Here is a 27,085-nt window from a genome sequence, read left to right on the forward strand (position 1 = left end):
TTTTGTCTTTTTAAAAAGTTTCAAGCTTTTCAAGTTTGGTGTATGACTGTAAGTGGAGGCATGAAACATTGGGAAAATGTAGAATTTATGAATGTAATTTTGCCTTAACTAAGCCATGCTGAATTAACCATTGAGTGAGTCCAGTTAATGAGAAAGTAATGAATATGGGACTAAACATATTAAATAGGGAGATTGTACTATGCTTTTCCCACTCAGTCTCCCCTCTTTCTTTTCTCTCTTATATTTTCACTTACAACAGGTTGTATCTTTATTTTTCTCTAGACAACTTCAGTTGAAATGGTTCAGACTTAGCAGGACACTATTCAGGAAATATATTAAAATATCAGTATTACAGATAGTGTCTTGAGAGCTATCTCCCTGTCTCCTTATTTGTAACAAGTAATAAAAAGTTCTTTGCCTTCAACATTTCAAAAAAGAAAAATATCAATATTACAATAAAATTAAGCAATAATGAGGAAAAAATTGACCTCTGGTAAGACAAATCAAGGAAAAGGGAATTCACAAATAATATTACAATAAAAAAGCTGTAGTTAGAGCAGAGATTAAATAATAAGAGAATACTTTGAAAAATTTCATGGCAATGAATTGGATAAATTCTGCCCCAATTGACAAACCTTTAAAAATTGCATAATGACTTAAAAAAAAAAGTAGATAACTTGAATATTTCTCTACATTGAAGAAAAAATGAAGAAATAATTAAAAATTTTCCCCAAAGGAAAACACCAGAATCAGATGATTTTACAGATAAGTTTGCCAGACTTCGAAGGAAGAGATCATTTCCTGAAAAGAACAAGAGGGAGCATCCCTCAACTTATTCCAAGAGCAAGTAGAACTTGACATCAAACAGCACTGTATGAGGTGACTCCATCACCGGTGTCGCTTATGAACACAAATGCAAAAATTCCAAACCACAAATTCGAAAGGTAACAGAATAATTAGACCTTTAAGGTCAGTGTTACAGACTGTGTGTGTCCCCTAAAATTCATATGGATAAAACCCTAATCCCTAATGAGACGGTATTAGGAGGTAGGGTCTTGGGAGGTAATTAGGTCTAGATGAGATCATGCGGGTGGAGCCCCCATGATGGGATTAGCGTCCTTACAGGAAGAGGAAGAGACTGGAGTTCACACCATCTCTCTCTGCACACACATACCAAGGAAGGCTAGGTGAGGAGCTAGCCAGGAAGAGGGCCCTCAGCAGGAGCCCAACCATGCTGGCACCCTAATCTCAGACTTCAAGCCACTAGAACTGTGAGAAGTAAGTGTTTGTTGTTTCAGCCCCCAGTCTATAGTATTTTGTTATAGCAGCTCGAACTCACCGAGACAGTCAAGAAAGCAGTCTGCTAATTTTTTTTTATTAGGTTCTACGATTTGGAATAGATTTCTTCCTTTACTATTATTTAATCTTAGTAATACTGAACTGGACTCCAAGACTGAAAATGAGCATCTTTGTCTTCTTCCTGATTTTAAAGGAAATGGTTTGCATGTGTCGCCATGAAGAATGTTGTTAGCTGCAGGTTTGTTTAGATGGACTCCTGATCAGATTAGTGGAGTTCTTTCTGTTCCTGGTTTGCTCGTTTGGAAGAGACTCAGGAGACAGAACAACCAAGTGTAATGAGTGAATCCTGTTTGGCTCCTGATTCCAATAAACCCAAAACAGAGAGACAGTTTTTTGAGGTGTCCGAGGAAATTCGATTATGGATTGGGTATTAGAGAACAACAACAAATTATTTTAACTTAGGTGTGGTCGTGCATTGTGATTGTGTAAGAAAATGTCTGTTTTTAGGGTTTTTTGTGGCAAAATTATGCATAATATAAAATTTCCCACTTTAGCCATTTTTGAGTGTACAAGTTCTCCAGCGTTAAGCAAATTCACACTGTTGTGCAACCACCAGCACCATCCACCTCCAGAACGTTTTCATCTTCCCAAGCTGAAACTCTGTCCCCGTTGAACGCTAACTCCGCACCCCTCCCGCCCCAGCCCCTGGAAACTACCCTCTACTTTCTGTCTCTAGGAGTTTGCCTCCTCTTGGTACCGCATATAAGTGCCTACAATACTTGTCTTTTCCTGACTGGCTTATTTCACTCTGCAAAATGTCCTCAAGGTTTATCCATGTTGTATGTAGCCTGTGTCAGCACCTCCTTCCTTTTTGAAGCTGACTAATATTCCATTCTGTACATCTACCACATTGTTTATCCCTTCATCCATCGGTGGACTCTTGGGTGGCTTCTACTTTTTGGCTACTGGGAATGCTGCTGGGAATGTGGGCGTACAAATACCTGTTCAAGTCCCTGTTCTCACACCTTTCGGATACCCATGTATACTTCAGGTGGGCTTGCTGGGTCATGGCGATTCGGTTTGTCCGAGGAACTGCCAAACTCTTCTGTACAGCAGCTGCACCATTTCATACTCCCACCAGCAATGCTCAAGTGTTCCACTTTCTCCACATCCTTGCCAATGCTTGTTAAGAAAAGTGTCCGTGTTTTTAATGGATTTATATGAGGTAGAGCTGGAGGAGAAGAATTATTAGTCACCCGTTGCCTACAGAGCAGCCATGCCCCACCCATGGGACTTCAGGTCCCCACCAGCTGACAGGCAGTGCGGCCATCTGCTTGGGCTGGCTGCCTTGGCTCTGAGCTGTGACCATGCCTGTATTTGCCATGTGTGCCTATAAAATTTCCATTATGTCTCTGAAAGACTTTAAGGGGAAAAAAAAAAAGGAAAACACTCTGATTTAGTGGTACATATGTATGTAGTAAAACAGTTTTTAAGAGGCAAGAAAATGCTAGATATTATTCATGATTCTAGATACCTCTCGGGCAGGAGTGGAGGATGGCACCATAGTATTGGTCATGTTCTGGTCATATTCTGGTTTTTAAGTTGGGTGCTGGTTTCCTTAGTTCCTTATTATGATGCCTCATTGCCTCCATAAATTGCATATATCCTTTTGTATATTTAGTATTTATATAACTTACATTTTTCATCCTCAACTAGTAACTTTTATTCCTTAGGGCTATGGTTGCTATGTGTTGGTCAAAGGTCCTGTGCTGATCTGAAATTTCAGCTGGTATAGTCTAAGGCAGAAAGCGAGAATAGAGTGACTTTTATAAAGCTAAATTTATTCGATTTCAAGGACGTATATGTTTCTCAATTACATCCTCTGTATTTTATTTGGTTTTAAGAGAAGCTTCAGAAATGATCATAGAGTTTAAAAGGATGCAGTTTGTTGTCTCGTTCATTTTATTGTCTTTACAAATGGCAAACAGAACAAGTAGATGACCTTGTATAAGGTCATTACCATTGAAAAATATTTTCGCTGCTCCTTGAAATGAAAAATTCTGGGAATTATTGCCTCAGAGAACACAGAACTGTATTCATCAGCCGAACACCAAGGCTGATGACATTCAATGTAGTGATTTTACTTACTACATTTTAACAGAATCCATCTCCTCAACTTACACCAAACAGGTAATTTAGAGGAACCAGTGACTGACCCTATCTAAAGGCTCCTGAATAAATTTGAATTACTCAGCGGAGACATACTCTAAGTCAGTAGAGCTAGATTCTCAAATATCAGCTGATGATGATCACAGCTAACAGTTGAGTACATACTCTACCATTGACTATTTTGTAGACATTGTCCCACTTAATCCTCAGAATTGTGATTATTGCCATTTAACTGGTCACTGAAACTTTGGCTGATGTCTTGTTCAGCATCAAATAAGCCAGAAAAAGGGGAGCTAGAATTCAGAACCAGTTTGGCAGTATGACCCTTCATCAACACTCATAGCTACTACTTAATTGGGTACCACGTGTGGCACCACCAGTGAAAAGCTAAAAGGCTAAGGGCTGCAAAATAGGTCCTGAGTGCTGAATTCAGAACTCAGCCCGGTCCCTTTCAGTACCTCTCCTATTTTGAATTGTCTGATATTTAAAGAGTTCTCAGAATCCTAGAGCTCGGAGGTGGGGGATGCAAAGCTCACTGGAAACATTAAGTTTTACCACCGAGGTCTTCAAATGCACACGTAGGCAGTGACCTAACTGCATTTCTTTCTTGTGTCCCTATGAGACATCAGCAAACACGTTATGTAAATTCAGTTGGAAGCAAAAGACTAGGGGAGAAAGGAGCTCCAGGCAAACTCCAGTGCCTGGTAGCTGAGGTATCATGGGAAGAGGGAAGAAAATGGTACAGCTTCCAGCTAAGAGGCATAAAGAGAGGTTTGGAAGACATTGGAGTGAAGTTGTTGAGTGAGAGAGTTTAAAATGAGGTGGGGGGCAATCAGATTCCTGAATCTCCTCAGACAAAGGAGAGGCAAAAGAAAGTTCAGAGTGCTTCAAGATAATGTTGTCTCAGTCGGGGAGAAGTGGGAAAATGTTCCTGTAGGGCAGCGCCTTCTAATTCATACTGAAATAAAGTGAGGGCTTTGAACTATGCCCCTGTTTTCTCATTTTTGGATTCTTTATCTCTTCACATTTGTCTGTGAGCATTTGCCAGGACTCCTGCATCATACATACTGCCTCCCAGCATCTCAAAATCCTTAAGAATTGCATGCGGTTTCCCCCCTTCCCAGCAAGGTCAGCCTCCCCTTCTCCTTCTTTCATCCTCTCCTGTCCTCCCTTTTCTTCTTGTGCCAGGTGCCTATTACTGTGTAACAAATCACCCCAAATCACAGTGGCTTAAAACAGTGTGCTGTCATCTCCCACAGTCTTGGGAAATGACCCCGTTCGACTGGGTGATCCTTAGGCAGGGTCTCTCGTGCAGTTGCAGTCAGATGCTGGCTGGGGTTGGAGTCCTCCAGCGTCTCCGCTGGGTTGGGCGTCCAAGATGCCATCTTGATAACAGGTGTGGTGCCTCAGCTGAAGTGGTCGGAGGCTGACTGGACTCTTCCCTCTCTCCCTCCATCTGTCTCTTCATGTACCATATAGCCTCGCTTCTGCTTAGCTTGGGCTTCCCCACAGCATGGAGGTTCAGAGTAATCCGACTTCTTAGGTGGTAACCGTATTTCCCCCAGAGAAGCATTCCAAGAAACCTAAGTGCAAGGAAGTTCAAAGCGTGGGAGTCACTCAGCAGTGCTGCATTTTATCGGTGCAGAGAAGGTCACAGAGCCCACCCCAGGGGAGGGAGGACCACCCAGTGGTATGAACACAGGGAGGTGTGGGCTTCATGCACTTCTCCAAAACTAGCTACTACATTTCCGACTTATTGAAATTTCTATTTACTCTTTATGACCGAAATGTCTTAAGTTACTGTCTTATCTCTTGCGTCACATCCATGATTTATGATTTCTTCTTTCTAGTTATTGTTTATATTAATAGCAATTGAAAGACTTCTTTGAGGAATTCTTATGCATTCTTTCAAATGAATCTTAACAATGTATTTTTGTTTATTGATATTAAAATTTAAGTACCCAAAAGGCCCTATAAAAAAGCTATGTGACTGTTTTTGTTTTTATTTTTTATTTTTTTTTACAAAGTCTCTTTGGGAAATCAGATTTGATTCACTTTTTAACCACTGATGATAACATATCACACTTAAAAGGCAGATCAGTTTTAGGGAAAAGTGATACACCCTCATGTATGGGTGTCCTTTGGTGAACTCACCAACAAGATTGCTTTTCATGCTTAGCCAGTAATTAGGAAACCTGTTCTCCTGTTGGGACTGAACCATGGTTTACTTTCTGGTTAGACCTTTTTTTTTTTCTTTTATATCAAGTTCCTACACAAGTCAAAGCTTTTTTTTTTTTTTTTACAACCTTCCTGCCAAAAAGAGATAACTTGAATCTAAAAGATTTAGCATGGTCCCATGGCAGTTTCAGAAATTCTTTATTTAAAACCACTTACCTATAGATGGCTTAACTTTCCTTAGCTTCCACAAATGCCATTGAGGCCTTAGGTTCTTGTAAAGAGTTATTGGCTTTTTTTTTTTTTTTAAAGAAGCTAAATCTCCGAAGCTTTTCTCTGGTGATTATGGAGAGCAACGTATGTGGGAGAAAATGGGCCGTTGGAGGTGGCAAATCATTTGATTTTTTTTCCCCTACCCACAGCCCTAGGAACACTCTGCCATAAAGGATTAATTTGCTCATGAGATTTCACTGCAGTTGCCATTAAGAAAAAAACTAACAGAAACAGTACGGCAGAAGCATTTCCAAACCCTGGAGAGAAGAGTCAAGGATTTATGGTGGGAAGCAGAGCAGTCCTTTTTCTCTTTTACAGTGTTCATGAGTTAAGCATCTGAGGTTGATACCACTTGTCTCACACAGGACTTTACATAGACAACTGGAAGCTGACTCTGAGACATGATTATCAGTGGTTGTAGTTTCCCATAGTTTGTCTTCGTGCAGAGAAAAGATTTCATAAAAAAAAAAAAATTCAGACTCCAGGCTTTCCCAGTTTTTAGAAAAGCATTAGAAAAAAATAGCAAGGTATACTATTGGTCATTGCGTCCACGTGTCTGTCCTCACACTTGGGTTCTGCATGCAGATTGAGGGGCCCTTGCCGCAGAGTCCTGCAGCCTTCCCTTTGCTCCGGGAGAAGGGAGGGCATTGTACTTGGGGTAGAGTGGCATTTTTTCTGAAGCTTTTCCCTAAACCCCTCCACAAACTTTCCACTGAACAGCAGGCAAAATACGAGGACCCTTGGATCTTCCAGGCTGAGGTCGAATGCGCTGCTCACTCCCCTTCCACCCTGAGGACCCCTCCCAGAGCTCAGCGCAGGGCTACCCTTGGTTGTGCCAACTGCTTGATGATGGGAGATGACCCAACCTGAGGGGGCCAGGCAGCAGGAAGGAAAGGGAGCCGAGAAGGGGTGACCGGGGCCAGGATCACCAGAGACATTCTCATTCATCGTCTTCTTCATTCTCACAACGTCCTTGGGAAGCCCTGTTAACTCAGGCCTTCGTAGGTGTGGAAAACCGAAGCCAATAATTTAAATAACTTGCTTTCACGCAGCTTACTTCAACCGAATATGTAAAGTATTTAAACCAAATAAAATCTAGGAATTTTATTTAATCCTTGGGTAAAATGAGGGATTTTAATCTCAGCCTGTCTGACAGCCCAGCCACTGTTGGTTTGTGCCACTCCCCACCCCAATCCCTCTCCTATGCCATTGGTAACCGGTAATCCACTTATGAATGAAAACGGGGCAGCTTTCTTGAGGTGAGCCTGTGGCACTTAGTCAAGTAACAATAGTTGTCACTCTCTCTTGTTTAATCTTATAGTGGAGTACGAGAAGGAGTTCTCCCCTGGCCAGCGACACCACAAAGAGTTCAAGTTCAACTTATCCCAGATTCCTGAGGGTGAGGCGGTGACGGCTGCAGAATTCCGAATCTACAAGGACTGTGTTGTGGGGAGTTTTAAAAACCAAACTTTTCTTATCAGCATTTATCAAGTCTTGCAGGAGCATCAGCACAGGTATGAAGGCTCAAGGAACCCCAACGGGTGGGGCCGGCCCCCATTTCTCACCCTGCCATCATCTAACCCCGAGTATGTCTGTGGAAGGTGATTTGGAGGTCAGGGGCAGGACATGAGCATGATGAGGGATGTGTTCTGAATGGTAGTGTTTAGCCAGCAAGACGATTTTTTGTTATTAGAAATGAAGATTTTCCAAATAGTTTTCTTTTCCTGGGCAAGCTAATGGACAGTATTAACTAAGCATCCTTTGTGATCAGAGAACATATGCCTTATTGGGGATAAAACATTCGCCACCGTTGTTCAGTGCCTACTTTAAATGATGGGTGAGGGCAGCTAAAATAAATCCATACATTAAAGTTATGTAAGGATGCTTACAATTGATACTAATTCAAGTTAGTGGAAAGCTGTGTGTTTGCATGTAATATATACATATATATGATAAAATATATCTTTGCGTGTGTGTGTGTCTTGAACGTATCTTTTCTCATTTGGATACAAGGGAACAATAGGGGCGCCTGGGTGGCACAGCGGTTAAGCGCCTGCCTTCGGCTCAGGGCGTGATCTCGGTGTTATGGGATCGAGCCCCACATCAGGCTCTTCTGCTAGGAGCCTGCTTCTTCCTCTCCCACTCCCCCTGCTTGTGTTCCCTCTCTCGCTGGCTGTCTCTGTCAAATAAATAAATAAAATCTTAAAAAAAAAAAAAGGGAACAATAGACTATCCCCCCCCACCCCTGCACCCATGTCTATGATATTCTTGTTTTGAAATGAGACCAGACCATTTTTACAAAAGCACTTTAACAGAGTACATTCTGGGGGCTGTCTACCAATGAAGAAAAACTTCCATGGCGGGATTCCTGGAGGATTAGAAGGGCCAAGAGAAGACATACTGCAGCAGCTAGTTCAGTTCTGTAGCACACAGAAGGCAAGCCAGTGACCTTGATTTGTGCTTAGTATTTGGGGGTCAGTCAGTTTAGTAGTTGGGTGGGAATGTTGGGCCTGTTGCAAAGATTAGCACCACTGCATACTTAGTGTGCATGACGTAGAAACACAGCACGTGGTGGGACAGCCTAGCAATTATATAGGAAACAGGCAGATAACAATTAAAGGAAGAGAGTGCAGAGAGGGAGGGAACCCCACATTTACGAATTCTGCGGGGGATTTGCCAGCTTTGGTTTCATACACCAAGTCAAGATTCTTGCTTTACTCTTAGAAGTCTATTGACTTCCCAAGAATGCCCAAAGGATTAGGAATGACTTGGGTTTCTCCTGGACCTATGGATCTGTGGGTGGTTCTGCCGCTAATATGCACACTAAAATAATGACGAACATTAACTTGCCCCATAAAAGGCTTTTTTTGAGAACACTGCCAACATTTGGCCCTTCTGCATATTCAAGCGTGTAATGAGGGAAACAGAAGAAGGAAAGACACGTATCAGGCTTTGGGGACACGTCATGGTGTTGAATATATGTGCTGATGGTTATGAGTTCTTAGTAGGGATAGTTATAAGTAAAATATAGCCACTATGGTATCTATAACAGACCAACATTTCAGAATGAAGGGAAGGTTTCCTGATATCTGATTTTCACCCCTAAATAAAAGTATCATCAATGACCATTAAGGGCCTCTTTTGAAATAATAAATTAATCCCTGGTAGATTTTTGTCTTTTGATATTTCAGAGAGAATCGATACTCAGTGGTGATTCTTTGGACCTGCTTTAGCCATTGATTTGCAATCTGCCTAATTATCTGTCCACTGTATTTATCTGGTAGAAATAACCTACTGGTTTATTTCTGGCTCAGACATTTGTTTGGAATACATGGTTTTCTCTGTTCTGCAGGAAAGGCTTTATAGTGAAAACACCTAATTGGGATTCTTGTAACTATGGGATTTTTCAAAATTATTATTATTTAAAAAATAGAGCTAGCAGACCATTTGTAACGTTTATATTGAACTCCAGCCAAAAATGAACAGCTGCCTTGTGCTTAAGATGGTGGTGTCATACTTTCTCGAGGCCAGTAGTGAGTTTGGAAAACAAAATCCCAAACAGTCCCAACCTTTGATGACTCTGTCAAAGCAAAGTTGTAATTCTCTGCCTTCTAGGATAGGAGTATTTGGTGATTGAATATGTTTAACTTTTATGCGTAGGAAAGGGCAAATACGGGGAGAATTGGGAGAATTTCATGCTTTCGAAGGGCTCCAGGTTGGCCAACAGGAGATTTGCTTTTCTTATCGGTGGGCCAGGAGCCGAGGCCTCCTGCTGTCTCCTGATGTTCTTCCAGAGGCCTCCAGATTTAACTGCAGGACTCCTTCTGGGGAAGGTTTGATCTCCCCATCTGTACCGTCTTGGGGTGTCCTGGCTAAAAATGATCCTCCAGGCTTGTGAAGAAACTTATTTGTCTAATCTGTGTAAGTGAAATTTGTAGTATTTGATGGATTAACTTAACAAATGTTTGTTTTGCAAAAATAGTTGGCCTCCTTGAAAAAGAAAAACACAAAAAGGCAGGTTTTTCAATGCTGAGTCATACCTCAGCTAAAGCAGAAGAAGTTATTTGTTGGGCCTCTTGATATAAAAGGCAGCTAAGAAGCCTAACCCAGGGGAGGGTCAGAAAAGATTTTTGAAAGATGGGCCATTGCTCTGAATTCTGCAGAAACATATTCCTCTTACTGATAAGAAATCACTGGACCAGGTAAGTTCAAAAAAGGGACTACTCGAATAGACGGTGCTTTGAGTAAGAACAGGGAAAGATTAGATTTATTCAAAACCTGAGAATAAACCCCTGCAATAGAATCTAAGTCCTGGAAAGATCTGGAGCACCCCATAGAGCACAGTTGGATCAGCAACCCACCAGCATGTACGGTTAGATCAGAGTAGCACGGGGTGTTAATATCTGATGTTATAAATCATTATGTTTTTATGATGACACTGGTAAAAATTGGCATTTGCATAGCACTTAGGGTTTGGAAAGAGTCTTCTCACATCTTCCCTCACTCGGATTTAACCACTGACCCCATCAGATAAGCAGGGCAGGCATGTTACCTTTTAGAGAATGAAGCATGGCACGAACGAATTTTGCCAAGTCCAAATTAGGCCTTCATTCTTGTCTGCTGTTTCCCAAAAGTCACCCCGATGACATGGGGACAGTCCCAAGATAAAGGTGAAATGCCAGAAAGAGGTCAGCAGTCCCCTGAGGACAAATCCCTCATCTCCATCTGCTTTGCTGTGATGCAAACATCCCAAGGATGCTTCTGGGTGGATGTCCAATGAGATGGCTCTATTGGGGGTGTAGATGTGTCTGTCAGAATTCAGGCCCTGGTTCTTTGACTTACTAGGCTTTTCTACTGTTGATCTATTGAGCAACCATTCACCTGTTAGCAACTTTTCTAGAGGAAGTGTGTGGATGAGAAAAAAGACTAGAATAAATTTTATACAAAAGTATTTGTACTTATTCCAAGTGTTATCTATTTGTCCATTGACTTGACTGTGTTCTCCCACAACTCAGACACACTAAGCTGTCTTCATGCTTGGTGTGTAAAGGCTGCTCTGAATACCTTAGACCTATATTTGTGGTGGTAGCGTGTTGCTTTTCAGAACACGTACTTAGGATCTTTACTGTTATAGTAGCTTTAGATTAATAGTACAATTTTGAGAACTTTGAAGAATATACTTTTCATCTACATTTCGTACTTGGTTAAAGACACTCTTTTACTGTTCTTAATTGAATTTCATATAATTAGAAGGCAAAGTCAAACAGCATCTCTTGAAAGCCAGCCAGAAATGTTTTCAGTGTCTGAAAGATGGCCCTATTCAGTACATGAATTTAGCCCACTTGCTTCTGCTAGTTTTGAAATTCCATATTCTAATCTGTATGTTTTGGTATTTGCATTGCTGGCAGTGATAGTCTGTCTTCTGTGTATATGATAACTTTTCTGCATTCTATCATGATGCAGTCTCTGAAAGACATGTAGAGCAAGAATTGATTCCCAAGTTTAAAATTCAGTTCCTCCTGGTGTAAGCAGTATCACAACCTACTCCTCTGTTTGCAAACAAAGTTTTTTCTTTTTTTTTCCTTTTTTAGTTCACGTGTTTTAACCTCATTAGCCTTAGGATGTGAAGAAATGCATCTTTGAATCAAGGTAACAGGGCAATGCTGCCTTAGAGATGGATTTTGAAACTGAGAAAGATTTCCTTAGGTCACCCAGAAGCTGTGCTAGTAGAGTCCCTGGGAAAAATCCCAGACTGAATTAATGTTTAAGCTAAATTTTTGATAAAGTTCACCATTTCTGACCTATTTTACAGAGAGAACATAATTGTTTCTGGAGAGAAAATAACTGTCAAAGGGCAAAAACACATTTTTCTGGAACTTTTAGTTTGATAATGCTTCTCTGAACCATTCACACAGATAGAGAACACAGAAATAAGTGTGGGAAGGGGAATGAGGATGAGTTCAGGTTTGGACAAGTTCAAGACATGAGTAGATGCCCAAAAGGCAGTGGGATATATGAAAGTTTTTAGCTCAGCAGAATGAGCTAACTAGAGTAGTAGATATTGAGATCTTAAGTGAACTAGTGAAGTAGACTAAATAGCCTAGTTGTGTAAGAATAAAAATACATAGGGGTGCCTGGGTGGTGCAGTTGTTAAGCGTCTGCCTTCGGCTCAGGGCGTGATCCCAGCATTCTGGGATCGAGTCCCACATCAGGCTTCTCCGCTAGGAGCCTGCTTCTTCCTCTCCCACTCCCCCTGCTTGTGTCCCCTCTCTCACTGGCTGTCTCTGTCAAATAAATAAAATCTTTTAAAAAAATAAAAATACATAATTGACCTAGTATCATTTATTGAAAATACTATCCTTTTTGCATGCACCTCAGTGGCCTCTTTGTCATAAATCATGTGACCACATATGTGTGGGTCTGGTTCTAAGACCTTTATTCTGTTCCTTTGGTTGACTTTTTCTTGTACCAATCTTATACTCTTTGTTCTCTTAGTTTTATAAGAAGGCTTGATAACTGGTGTATAAATTCTTCAAATTTTGAAACTTTCTTGCTATTTATGGCTGTTTTCATTCCCACATAAATTGTAAAATCAGCATTTTAGTTTCTGCAAAGAAACTTGCTGGGCTTCTGATTGGAATTACATTAAATCTAGAGATCAATTTGGGAAGAAGTGACTCTACTAATACTGAATGTCCCAATCTAAGAATATTGTATTTATTTAAGCTTTCTTTCACTTTTCTCAGTAATATTTTATAATTTTTTGTGTTTTGAATATTTTTACTAGATTATTCTTATTTACAGATCACTAGAATATTCCAGGTTTTGAAGATTTTTTATGCTCTTGTAAATAGTATTATTAGCTTTAAAAATTTTCAGTATCTAATTGTTTTTGCTCACATATAGAAATACAATGGATTTTTGTATATTGATCTTATATCCAGCAACCTTGCAAATTCACATAGTCACTCTAAAATTTTTTTTGTGCAAAATTTTGGAATTTCTATAAATATCATGTCATCTATAAATATCAGTTTTAGTTCATCTTTTATAATTCTTATATTTTTCTTCCTCTATCTTTCTTGTTTTATTATGCTGACTGGACACCCAGTACAATTTTGAATTTGAGTCAGATTTCTGTCTCAGAAATCCCCCTAAATGTTGAATCTAATAGGGGAAAGCTTTAATAATATTTTACCATTAAGGATGTTGTTTGCTAAAAATGTTTTTGTAGATACTCTTTATTAGAATAAAGAGCTTCTCTATTTCTAGCTTGCTAAGAGTTTTTTAATATTAGAAATTGGTGTGGAATTTTATTTAAAAATTTCTGATCTTTTTCTCTAAGTGTTAATGTGATATACTATTTTAAATGATTTCCAAGTGTTAAACCAACCTACCGTCCCTGGAACAAGCCCAACTTGTGATTTATTAACCTTTTCATATAAGGCTAGATTGAAGGATCATGTCTGATAACTCTATTATCTGGATCACCTATGGGTCTGTTCCCATTATCTATTTGTTCCCTTGATTTTTCCTCATTTGGTTTTACTTCTTTGCATGCCTGATAATTTTTTTAAATAAATTCTGGCCATTATCTATGGAAAATATTTATAGATACTGTTATCTCTTTCCAGAGTGGATTTCATTTTCTTCTGGAAGGCAGACAAAATACAGAGTGATCGCCTCAGTCTTTTGTTCCAGTTGGGGTATTTAAGGATCTGTTAAGGATTATCTGTTTCTGTTTTTTCCCTTTCTCCTAGAGTTTAGCCCTTTAGGGGTCTGAAGGTCTAGGATGTTTACCAGAGCTCCTCTTCCTTGGTGGGCTCTGAACTCTAATTTTTAACTCCCCAGCATTGAGAAACTGCCAAAAACTCTGCTTGGCTTTTTGTCCTCTAAGCAGTTTCTTTCTGCTTGTTTTCTCAGCTTCCTACTCTGTGCATGCACAGCCTAACATTTGGCAAATCTCTCAGATGGAAATGTTGGAGTTCAAGGCAGCCAGGACTTAAAGAGCCAAGGGCCTATAGGAAGTGAACCCAAACTCTTATGAGCTCACTTTTATGCAGCCCCTTTCCCCTGGGACCTTAGCCTTTCAGGTCCAAGCTTCCTGAAGCTCCAATTTTTGTTCCTATCCAGTGATCTTACTCCAAGTGTTAGGCTGCTGCTCCTTTCTGTTTGATACTCATGCATCACGCCAAGAAGGATCAAATCCCCTGAAATGAAAAGGCAATAGAAAGACAATACAAATGCAGGGCTCAGCTCCATGTATTTTTCTTCTCCCTGTGATCTTGACCCATCAAGTGTTGACTGGCTTGGTTGCTCTGAGATGACTACAAAAAGTTTATTTTTTTAGTTGTCCTGAGTGGGAGTGTTAGTTTGATACATCATAACCAGAAGCATATGTCTTCAAAACATAGGATTTTTATTTTTTTATTTTGAAATTTTCTAATGAAGCCCCACAAATGTTGATATGTGATTCATTAACCAAATGGTGTAGTTTGGGAAACAAGACTCGAACCTGGCAGTTGATCACATTCCAGGATCTAGGAGAGTAATTTCCTTAGAACAGCATTTCTTATGGATTGATTGCTCTATGAATGCTGTTGTATTTTCAGTGCTGCTTGCTGAAGTGAAGCGACCTGAACCTTCATCTTCACTGAGGTGTAAGTGGGATACCTGCGACTGTGCTCCTTGTTGAAGAGAAGGGCAAATTTGAGAAAGCCAGGATGGGAGAACCTTATTGTAGCTGAGGCAGAGGGAAATCAGAGCCTTTTATCTCTGTGCCCAGCCACACCTGTTTCTCTTTCTCTATCTGGCTTTCACAAGTACGGTCCTCAGGGACTCCTGAAATCTTACTTGCTGATTTGATCATCTCTGGCATGCTCAGTGTGGGCCTCAGGCAAGCATTGAGCTTTTCAGTATTTGTTCCTTTGCCCTTGAAAAAAGGGATAATACCACTGACCCACAGCTCAGGTTATGTAACTAGTTAGTTTTGTCTTTTTAGTCGAGTCCTATAATACCTAGAATGATCTACCTGAAATTAAAACAAAAAATGCAAGCAGCTACCAAACCCTTATTCCTTAGCCTAAGTTCTGTTCTTTGCAAAGGCACAGCGTGGAAGAGAATATTGTAGAGAGGAATTAAAGTTATCATAAAGAGGTTTATACACTCAAAAGAATGCTGCATTTGGGGGAGAGGGAGAGTCAGGGTGTGGTGGGCAAGAGAAACTGTTGTTTGGGGACTGTTTACCCATTTGGTAAACATGCAAGAGAAAAGGAAATCAGTCTTTATTTCTGGAAACTATGCCTTCTGTAGTATTCATTTCCAGAAACAGATTGCTTTAGTCACTTGCATCTTCTTACCAGGATGTCCAGCCTTGCGGGAGGCCGGCCACGGTAGTGGCTAAGATTATCTTCCGAGACATCTTTTTTTTTTTTTAAGTCCCAAATGAACGGCATTTTTCCTGTTTTGTTTCCCCATATTGTACAGGTTATGGAAATGTAGGATTGGTGATGAAAATAAGACATAACGTTTGCACATAACGTCTTGAAAATGTGGCAGAAGTTCTCAATCTGTGCTTGATCACTAGGGCATGTTAGAGTATATCCCAGTGAAGGAGAGCACTGTTTTGTTTATGTGGCCGAAGAGGTCAGGTTAGGTAGCCGTGAATTTATATAAAGTAACCTGCTCTCCCCCTCCCTCCCTGTCTTGGACACAAGAAGCAGGCCTTCCAATAATACTGCTGCTTTGGACTTGATCTTTCTTGTGATTCTGATTATTAGTCTAACTTGATAACTCCCTGAGGGTAAGGCCATTCCATAAGACAATCAAACATTTACTTGTGGAACAGTCTACATTTGCTTTGTACTATTTGAGAGAGAGGAGCAAGAAATCTTGAACAGGCAGCTTTGAACTTGAAGTCTAAACACCAGGTGAGGGTAATACTAGTCCTATTTAAGGGAGCAGGGCTGTGCTGTAGGTCAGTGGCTCTCGCAATGTGGTTCCCAGACCAGCGGCAGCTGCAGCATCACCTGGGAACCCATTGACAGAAATGCAAATTCTCAGGCCCCACCCCAGAAACTCTGGGGGCGGGCGCAGTGGTCAGTGCGTTAACAAGTCCGCCAGGGGATTCCAACATAGGCTGAACTGGAGAACCACTGCTATGATGATGAAAGCGTGGGCAACACTGGAGCCGAGGTGCTTGGGTTCAAATCTCTGCTCTGCACTTACTTGCTCTAGGACTGTGAGCAAGCTACTTAACCTCTTTGTGCCTTGGTTTCCCTATCTGTAAACCCGTGATGGCATGAATAGTATTTACCTCTTACGATGGTTGTGAGGAGTTAGCATAATTAAAAGCACCCATGTAGGAAACACTATGTAAGGGCTAGCTAGGTTCATATTCTGTCAGCAAAGTGATTTGTATTTGTTTGTGAAGATGAAATATTTCATAGAGCTAAGGTGCCCTTGATATTTGAGACATCTCTTTATACCATGCTAATGCTTGAGGTGAAAATTTGTTAATATCAAGTGGCATAAAATCAACAAGAGCTTAGCTAATTATATAATAATGTGCATTTGCCCTTTTACTCAAATCCACGTGTGGGTAGCAGCTTACCCTGATTTGTGCTCTATTTTCAAATAGCCTATTCTTTCCTATCCTTTTAGTGGTAGATGTTTAAACATAATCCTCTATATATGATACATTACCTAAGAAGAAAGTAAAAATGCTTGCTTTACTATCTAATTTTACAAGATGATTGGCTTTTGACTTCCATTCTCTTTGAAATTTCAGTTTGCCTCATTGCATAAAGTTGGTTTATGAGTGTTTTTTTTTTAATATCTTAGTGTACCATTAAGTCTAGACATAAATGGCAAAGGAATGTTCTGAAGAAATAAAGGAACAAAACCACAGGCTCACCTTATCAAATATCTCATAAATCTGCTTGCTTCAAACATATAAATTTCACTTTATCAAGAGCACTTCTTTCCAAGAAAGTGGTTAGTAGTAAGCAGAGTTGCACTTTGTCGAGGACAGTGTGACCTTCATGGGTGCCATTTGTCAAGAAAGACCAAATCTGACCACTTGGAGCTCAGATACTGCTCTTCTCCAAGGGTGAAAAAGAAAAAGGCCCACTGTGTTTGTCATGGTGCTTTCTACCTCTCAGCCTGATGAGAGTATCATCTACAAGGGCAGGTGCTTTGGAGGCTTGTATTGGAAGAGACCACATGGGGTGACTTTGCCCACACACAGTTCTACAGGTGTTGTGAGTGACTTGCTGGTCAGTCAACTCTAGCCCCAGGGTGAATTGGTGAAATTTGATAGAAATTTCTAGATTTTCTAGAAATCTCTTATTAGACTTATTAACAGTTTAATTTTCCCAGGAAGATCACAGTAGGAGGAATCTCATGCCCTCAAAGTGGGATAATGCCGAAAATGAAATTGTATTCTTGAAGATAGAATGCATATCCATCATGAAACGTGGGGTTCTGTGAGTTGGTAGAGAATAAAATGAATGGTAAATTCTTTCAAAATTCTCCCTCTGGTTTCAGAATTTTCTTTCGTGGTATGTTAACTTGAGCATGTCAGTCATCCCAATAGGAAGATCCAAAGAATCCAGTTGTGGTGGTCACTTTGGCCAGACCCTAGGATTCTTTATCGACTGGTGACACATGGTTTAGATAAGAGCCACAGAACCTTCACTGTGCTGAAGTGAGATTTAGAAGGGAACCCTGGGTTTGTTACATGATAAAAGCAGGTGCATCTTACTGGAGGCTACACCGTCACAGTCAGGAGACTGTACAGGCTGTATGTCATTGACACAAAGTAAATAGATGTGGGTCAGACCCGACCCTTTTCAGTGGCTTGCCATGAATAGTGTCTCTTAAATACCTGTGCTATTTGAAGGAAGCACTGAGGTGAGCCAATGAGGTTGTTCTTTCAAGCTGTAATTTTGTCCATTCTTTTTTTTTTTTAAGTTCCTCAGGCTGTGTGAATGTGTGTCGGTGGTGTTCTCAGGCTAGAGAGAGAATCTTCTGCGTGGGAGAAAGAGTAGAGCAAGACTGGGAAGGTCACGGGAGTTCCAGCAGCAGGCGGCAGCCATCTTTGGTCCCTTCTTGCACATACCTTTCACCCCTTCCTACCCTGGCCTTGATAGGAGAACCTGCTCGTGATTTCCGATCATGTGCCAGCTCAAGTCTCTTAACATGGTTCTGTGTCCAGCTGATGTGGGCATCTGTGCACAGTGGATTTGATCCCTTACCTTATTCTGAGCCCTCGTTCAGGATTTTCATCCTGTGCCCTGTGCTCCTCTGGACTCTGCTTTTTAGATAGGTGGCGGCTAAGAGTGTGGGCTCTGATGGTAAATTCTGGTCACCCCACTTCATACCTGTGTGACCTCCCTACACCTAAGCTCTGTTGGCTCCATGCCCTCAGCTGTAGAAAAGACAGTAATAAGACCTGCCTCTTTGGGGTCCCCAAGGAATAAACGAGAGGCTCTTGGTGCATCCCACATATTGAAGGCACACGGTAAATATTTGCTGCTCCTCTTCCATTTAGTCCAGTTATTTGAAGTGCGTGCTCTACCGCTCCTTCCTTCCGTCGACCCGAGCATCCTAGATCTAATAAACATCAAAATTTGAGGCTGCCTCACTGCTGGCGAGCTACAGAGTTTCGTTTCATCTTTCCAGGCTCAGCCGTCAGCCTGCGTTTGTGTAGCCCCTGGTCTCTTAGCGGTGAGGACCAGCGTTCTCCTTGTTGCACAGCCGCGGAAGGTGGTGGACAAACAACACATGCCTGGGGACGCAGCGTGACTCTGGAGCAGGCAGGAGAGAAAGCCAGGCTGCCCGCGTCCATGGTCCCCCCTCACCTGCGGATCTCACTCCCTCCACCTCATGACTGTTCATCCTCCTTAGCGCCTTCCAGCTTTACCCCAAGTTTAGTTTGGGATTCATGTTTTCCCCTTCAATTCATGCCCTTCTCCTTCTCTCTGTTTCTCTCCTTTTTTGGACGATGGACTTCTGTCCCACCCTGCACTTTGTCTTGTCATAGACTCCCATTTCCTTTTTCGTAAACCCTACTTTTTTCAAATAAAAGTTCATTCTAGCTCTTTGTACCAGCTCTGCCACACTCCCAACTGGGACTGTACTTTCCTGCATCCTCGTGATATGTGTTCAAGAATCATTTGCCAGGTGCATCACCCAAGCTCTGTAAACAGTGACAAGTGACCCCCCCCCCTCCAGGCTCAGCTTGGAGCCCTGGAATTCTCACTGCGTCTTCATTCCAGAGGGTGCCGTTCAGACGCGGACATGCCTGTGCTGCCTTTGGGACGAGGGCCACTTTTCCCACAGTGTCTGTGTTATTCCTGGATGAGGGTCTTCTCCGAACTTCCAGAACAGAATTTATGTCTTTTTATATCTTCACTTCAAAGCTTTGGACTTGCAGTCCCCTCTTGCTGTTTTCCATGAACACCCCCTGCCTCCCTGCTCACGGTTACCTCGGTGCCGGGGGGTAATTTGTCAACAGGAGGCATGACACACGCACGTCGTCGGAGAGCGCTTTAAAGATGGCAGGCCTCAGTGTGGCCCCCCACGGACTCTGGTCAGCAGCTGAGTAAACTCCTTTTCGCTGTACCTACTGTTTTAAGCTTGGAAAAGACAGCAGTAGAGCTGCGTTCTAACTCTAAGGCATGTAAACAGGAAAAAATTGTTTCCACCCAGCCATTAGAGACATTTAACTCGGACGTTTCACTGGCCTCACAAATATTTGGTGGGGTAGAGAGAAGTTGTATTCACTTGCCACCGGTTGTCTTTCTTAATAATCTCAAACGGCAGCATGATGGTATGGAAAACTGAATTGGCTGGCTTTTCCTCGCTAGCTAGTTCTCTCACTAGCTTTTCGATCTTAGTTGCGTGGCTGTAACCTCAAGTCTGAGTCTGATTGCCCAGCCGTACAGTGGGGGTCATAATATTCTGCCAGCTCTCAGGGTTGTTACAGGGCAAGCAAAGTGCATGAAAGCCCTTTATAACCATTTTTTTTTAAGATTTTATTCATTTATTCATGAGAGAGAGAGAGAAAGGTAGAGGGAGAAGCAGACTCCCCACTGAGCAGGGAGCCCGATGTGGGACTCGATCCCAGGACCCTGGGACCATGACCTGAGCTGAAGGCAGAAGCTTAACTGATAACCGATTTCAATGTACAGTGTTCGTATTGCAATGTTCATCCTAAATGCAGTGTTCTAGTAATTTTTCTATCCTGTAAAAGATGGCGCCAGGGGATTTGAATCTTTCCATGGCCAAAATGGTGCCCTGCCCTGTCCTGGGAATTCCCGGCCATTTCATGTCAGTGACCCTGGGATGTCAAGTTGGATTCCGAGTGTCCCTGAGACACATAAAGGGGACCATCCCCTAACACTGCTCTATTACGACGTGTGCAGGAGCGGGAAGAAACCCTCACTCCATCTCACAACTCCTAGGATTATGTTAGTTGAAAACTGTAAAAAATAAAATTAAAATAAAATAAATAAAAATATATGTATATAACTACTCCCTGTTGAGCCCAATGGAAGGAATGGATTCCGAGTTTGCCTACAAGAAGCCCAACCAGGGCTCATATCTGTGCTAACATGAACTTTTTTTTTTTAAGTTCCACGTGTGCTAACACTGCACATTTTTTATTTTTTAAAAAAGATTTATTTATTTGAGAGAGAGAGAGAAAGCACAAGCGGGGTGAGGGACAGAGGGAGAAGCAGGCTCCCCGCTGAGCCTGATGCGAGGCTCTGTCCCAGGACCCTGGGATCATGACCTGAGCTGAAGGCAGACGCTCAACCAACTGAGCCACCAGGCGCCCCTGGGGTGAACTTGAAAATCACTCAACGTCCACCCACGGCTACCCCATCCACATGAGCAGGCGCCCACACTCAGCGTGGACCGCTCAAAGGCCTTAATTAAAAGCACGGAACTGATGATTACTCACAAATACGATGTGGCTTCTTGTTTCTCCTTATTTCACAGGAACTAACATACGAAGATTGTCGGGTCCTCATTTTACAAAAAGAAAAAATGAACAAAGCCACAACTTTTTTTTTTCTCATATGAATCCTGATTTTAATATTTTCCTAATCCTTTTCCTCATGCCCCTCTCCACTCTCTTTTTAGAGTTTGCCATTAAGTAAGCAACAATATGACTTTCTTCCTCCTGCCCTCCCTTCCCTCCTTCCTTATTTCCGAGAAAGACTCAGCATGAACAGCCATAACACGGCCTTTGATGAAGTTGAGGGACCCCCTGTGCTTGGGAGACAACTCATTTCTCGGAGACTCTCTGGCACAGATGCCTCTCCAGACCATGTCATGCATGTGTCCCGGGTGTCCCACAAGCCAGAGCCACGGCTGGGCACCGTACATGGCGCCTACGGGGTAGACCCCATCTGACACTGGCGTTTTCATTCTAACGCCAGGGCAGGACAGAGGCAATGGGCCAAGAGAGTGGTGTGCGACTCACCACACCATGTTTTCTTTCTTTCAGAGACTCTGACTTATTTTTGCTGGACACCCGTGTGGTGTGGGCCTCAGAAGAAGGCTGGCTGGAATTTGATATCACAGCCACTAGCAATCTGTGGGTCGTGACCCCACAGCACAACATGGGGCTTCAGCTGAGTGTGGTGACTCGGGATGGTAAGTTTGCCAAAATCAGTGAGTGAACAGCATTCATCCGTTTCGTTTGCAACAGTTATGGTAGAACCATGGTTTCCGGTGGAGACCATGGCTCCAGGATGACCTCACTTACTGTTGTTCCCTCATAACTGCTACCAAAAAGCAAAATCCCTCCCGGGGGTCTCCAGGAAGGACTTGGCAATAAGTAGGTGGCCTGAGTTCCAGGGGCAACCACGGAAAACAGCTCACAGAGGCAGGGGAGCCCAGTCTACGTTCTGACTGTTGGGTTGAAAGTAGGTCTGCAGGAGAACCCTTCCAGCACCCCCTCCTCCTGCAGCACCAAAGCTCCACCTTTCAGGGTCCCCACACCAGTCCTCAGATGGGGCGCACTCTGCTGGTGAAGTCCGTTCCCTTGCTGGTTGGGAGGCATATAAGCAGAAAGAATGCTTGTGTAGGGAGAAGTCTATTGGGAATGGGAGGGCCTGGGAGTTCACGCCTTGCTTTGATTCACAGAACTTCGGAAGGAGTGTTTTGATTTTGCTCTGAGCATGCATCCTGCTTGTCCCTCACGCTCCCTCTGTGTGACGGGCACCTGGGTGGCGAGGGGGGTCAGCCGGGCAGCTGCAGGAACCAGTGTCCATGCGATAAAGACAGCTGTGCTGTGGTCTGCATTCAAGGACTCACCATCAACCCTCGAGCGGCAGGCCTGGTAGGCAGAGACGGCCCTTACGACAAGCAGCCCTTCATGGTGGCCTTCTTCAAGGTCAGCGAGGTCCACGTGCGCACCACGAGGTCGGCCCCCGGGCGGCGGCGACAGCAGAGCCGCAATCGCTCCACCCAGTCCCAGGACGTGTCACGGGTCTCCAGCGCTTCGGGTAGGTTTGGGTGGGGCTCGTGTTTTCAGGAAGCCTGGTTGGGGTTGGGCCTCAGTGAGAACAAGGACATGCTGATGGTGTCGGCTGTTGCACAGCTTCTGCCCAGAAAGACAGAGGCTCACAGGTGCCTCGTCACAGCCACCAATTATCTAGAAGGGTTCCTACAGCCATCAGAGGGGAACTTTGTTCTCCAGGGGCTGAGTCCAGAGACTGAAGACATCCCAAGTGTTTGGTTTTCCGGAAGCGCATCCTTCCATTTGATAAGATTTCTCCAACTCCTCTTTCATTCACGTAAAGATCCTGAGAACACCTGGATTTGCTTCTAGTTGTGTTACGCCTGGGAGGTGGTGGTGTACAAACAACCTTGTGTATTTGCATAGGATGGACTTGTATTTGTCAGTGCTCTTGGCTGAAAGTGATGGGAAGTCAGCTCAAACAACCGTCTCTGATAGATTTCGTTGGTTCATTGAACTGGGAAGTCGAGGGTTCTAGCTTTAGGCCTGGCTAGATTCATGGGCTCACATGGTGTTAGGAATCTTGCTTTTTCTTCTTTTTTGCCTTCTTGGTGGCGTTCTCAGCAAGACCATCTCTGCATGGTGGTAAGGAAGGCAACTGGTAGGCCCAGGATCTTATCCCCCTTGGTAACCTCAGCTTCAGAAGAGAACATCTCTTTCGTGGTTGTAGCTTCAGTAGGAAGCCCAGCTGAGGGCAAGCGCTCACCCCTGGAGCTAGGGAATGGGCAGGTTCCAAGGGCGGGAGAGACGCAGCTCCTGCTTGAGTGTCGATTCAGTGGTCCTTCAGAGATGTCTCCCCCCATGCTGTACCTTTTTAGGAAGCAGTACAGGAGTCCTCATCAAAACACGAAAGAGAGGGGAGCAGGTGTTCCCTCCTGATATGAGTGCACACAGCTAGTAAGTACTGCATACAAACAGAGAGGCATCTTACTGTAAAGCCGAGGCTTGCAAGTCCGGGGTCTCCGCGAGCTGTTGAAAGAGCCCAGGATTCAAGCATGAAGTTGAAGATTTGCGGTGGGATTTGCAGTCAGAGATGTGGCTTCCCTTGTTACTACTCCTTGACTTTGGGCAAATCCATTTCAGCTCCCAGTTTACTCATCCATTAAGTGGGGATGGTTAGCAGTTGGGTAGATTTGCGGGAATTAAAGGAGAAGCATTTGATCCGGTCCCTACTAACACTCGAAGAGTAGTTGCGTCCAGTTGTGGGAAGCAGGGGCTGAGGTGTATGTTAGGACCTTGGAAAGGATGTACAATCCTTCTGGAAGATGTGTCATTTCTTCCAGGTGCCTGTTTAAAAGTATCGTCAGTGGCCAGGAAGACTTCACGCAACTTCCCAGAGTACTCAACTTCTCTTTGGGAGGAAGTCTCTCCAGTTTAGGTTCTGACTTAATAAACCATTTCTCTTATGAGTAATTTAGCTGTGGGGCTGGAGGACCTACCACCCAGTATGAGGTGACATTTTGCTGCTTTTGTCATCCTGGTGTTTCTTGGAAGCATGGCACAGTGTGGGTGTTTCTGTGTTTACCACTAGAAAGAGGCGGGCTTTAAAAAAAAAAAGAAAGAAAGGAGGAAAAAGAAGAAGAAATGATTGCTTTTCTTTATTCTCCTCAGAGGAAGCCTGCTTCAGGGCATGAGGACGCTTCGATTCATTAATGAACTGTGGTCACTTTGGTGCTGGGGCCCCAGACATAAAGGCAGCTCTTGAAACGTGGATTGCTTTTTAAAATTGAAATTTCACTTGATTTATTCAACACCCCCTCCCCGAAGTACACACACCAGATTTTGTAATTGGGAAAACATGTCTCTTATTTTAGTTTTACCCGAGTCATCCAATTATTCTCTTCCAAGTCCCTTTCCCCTTTTTTCTTTCAATTCAATAAGTTTCAATTAAATATGAGCATTAAAGTTGATCGAATGTGTAATGAGAGGCAAGTGTATCTGCTTTTTCTTGGTCTTCCCACCCCCACCTCCCAACCTGGTACTTGCACACGTGCTTTGCTCCTTCCAGTGGTACTAGGACAAAAGAGTTCATGACAAATACCTCTAGCCTCACCTGTTCAAAGGCCAGAACCACCCACCACCACCACCACGACCACCAAGAGGGTATTTACCAAGAAGGATCCTCCTTCCTTCTTATTAGCTTCAAAGACCCTCTCAGGCAGTCCGCGAAATTGGTCGGGTTAGGCCCACTTAAGTGCTTCTTTATATATTTGGCATTTTCTTCCTTATTTATCCTTGCTATTAACGGGAGCAGACAGACAATGGCAGAGGTTGCTCCTGCAGAAGGGAATTCCAGAGAGACGGCCCGCTGCCCAGAGAAATGGGTCGCCCGGTTTGTGCTTTCCATCCAGGCCACTGTAGGACCAGATGGTGCCAGGCCTTCGTGGACCAGGTGGACGCAGCTGAAACAGAACGTCGTGGTCTCTGGTGTGACTCCAGGCAGGACTTTCCCTTTGTAAACCTTCTGGAAGTTTGAAGGAAGAGACTACTTAGCCTCTGCTGCCCCCCTTCTTCCACAGAGGGCTCCCAGGGAATTAGTATTTCTCCGTTGAAACCACCACCACCGGAAGCCCATCAGAGACCATCCTGCATCTGGGCAAAGAAGTGAATGTAATCCATCAAGTTGCCTGTCATCAGGGTGAAACATGGCAGGGAAATACGGGGCTATTTTTGGAACCGAGCTGCAGATGCCTGGGCCGGCAGGGCAAGTCCACCACGAGGGAGAGGCCAAGAGCTCCCCCCCACCCCACCGCCCACCAGAATCTGCTCTCACATCTGTACTTGGCCTTCAAGCCGGACTTTGCAAACACATGCACCGAAGTGTGGGTTTGGATCGAAGGCACCCTGGATGGTTTTCAGTTGCCCTCGCTTCTCTGCAGCTGTCTGCTCCCAGTGAATGATGGATGTTGGCTGTGTCACCTTCTCCAGTGGGCTCGGAGATCATCTGGACAGCACTGTTTATCACTTTTGCACATGCTTTATGAGTCACGGTCCAAGCCGTGCTGTGCAGCCCCGTTGGGGATTCCAGTGAATCTGGCCGTTCTTTCTCAGCCTCCGTTTCTACCAGCCTACTGCCCTGGGACAGTCTGCCCTCGGGTCTGTCTGGCCGTTCTTTCTCAGCCTCCGTTTCTACCAGCCTACTGCCCTGGGACAGTCTGCCCTCGGGTCTGTTAGCTCTCAAGTGCTGGTCTTTCTGGTTCCTTCCATTCACCCTCTTCTAGAGTAGCTTTCTCTCGGGGTTCGTTGCTTCATCTTCTGGGGGCCTGTGACACCACCTGGCCTGTTCATTACCAGGGCTGGGCACAAATGGCCTTGAGGGATGGTTCCGTGGGGGGGCTCGAGATACCAATCGAGCTCATTTCCCAGGATCTTCCCAAGACCTTGCTGCAGAAGGAGTCGTTAATGCCATGTCAAGTCAGTTGGTGAGTCTGAGGTTCTCTGCCAGGTCAACCTGCTGGCTGCCAGCACTGTGACTTGGAATTGCTCTTTGTTTTGGCAGATGACAGTTTGGGAGATTTTCTGCCACTTTTAACAATTCGTGTAAAATTAGACGACCTTCAGGCCTCTTACATCCTTGATGTTTTTGTTGCCACCACGCACCTCTGCCAGCCATCGGCGAACCAGCAAGTTCCCAAGACCCTGTCTGTCCTTTGGAATGAGTCCTTTGTTGCTTCCAATGCTGTGTGCCCTTTTTCCTTCTAGCTCTTTCCAACTCACCCAAACATGTGTCTTTAAGGATCTTGGGCCAGGGAGGGAATTGCGGGTCTGGTATATTTAGATGCTATTGACCTTGTTGATAGTTCAGATCTTATAGCTCTTGAGCTTCCGATTGAGACCACTCAGTATGCTCCCAGCATAAGAAAGGTAACCGGACTTCATCACTTGCCAAACAGCGGTTTGGGAATTTTATGATGACTATGGAACCTTGCTGTAGATTTCAGGGAACTCCAGTCAGTAAGCTGGGGACCTCACCCTGACAGATCAATGTTTATTTGGCCTTTTAGTTCCTGACAGGTGTCCCCACTAGGTCATCATGTGCGTCCATGCGTTGGTATGCCAACGCCGAGTGGGCTGACCCTCCATGCACCTCCAGAGCTTGAGAAGAATGGATCCAGGTCAGTGCTTTGAGGTAGCTGTTTATGGTTCTTCAAAGGAATTGGGAGTTGTCATTTGTAGTTTTGATCTTAAATGAAAATTTTAGGGCCTGCAACTAGGCTTCCAGATGTCTTGGCCAAGAGGTAGAGGCTTGTTCAGGGCTTTCTAAATGAACTCAAATCTTAATTCTCCACAGCTATGGCAGACAGGCATGGCATTAGTGATTCAAAAGTTAAAATTGTTTCAAACTCCATATTTATAATATTTGACTCTCATTTGCCATTCAGCTCCTTTGGGATAAAAGTTATCAAGGAGTGATAGGTTCCCTTCTACCCCATCCCTAGGTTTACCCCTTATGAACGTACTAATGGCCAGTGGTACCGAAAGGCAGTAATAGAGAGGCATAAACAGAGCTGTAAGAGGCCTGAATAATTCCCCAACTACCACCAACTCCCGAGAGGGTGCTGGGGGCCAGGAGACTCGGTCTAGGGGGAACAGCGAGAGCAGAGGTGCTTCAAGTACAGGAAGTCTTAGTGCTCA

The 27,085-nt window shown here is 43.6% G+C and overlaps 1 protein-coding gene across 1 annotated transcript in view; it reads left to right on the top strand.

Moving 5' to 3' along the window:
• The window catches only part of BMP6 (bone morphogenetic protein 6), a 149,119-nt gene that overhangs the window by 113,660 nt on the left and 8,374 nt on the right, over positions 1-27,085 (top strand). Inside the window, exons 2-4 of the mRNA XM_045811698.2 lie at positions 7,238-7,430; positions 21,434-21,582; positions 22,239-22,436. Coding sequence (XP_045667654.1) covers positions 7,238-7,430; positions 21,434-21,582; positions 22,239-22,436 — 540 coding nt within the window. The remainder of the gene's footprint in view (positions 1-7,237; positions 7,431-21,433; positions 21,583-22,238; positions 22,437-27,085) is intronic.

The sequence above is a fragment of the Ursus americanus genome, chromosome 32 (genome assembly GCF_024610735.1).
Source record: "Ursus americanus isolate L20-20 chromosome 32, mUrsAme1.1.p, whole genome shotgun sequence".
In the NCBI taxonomy this organism is placed as follows: Eukaryota; Metazoa; Chordata; class Mammalia; order Carnivora; family Ursidae; genus Ursus; species Ursus americanus.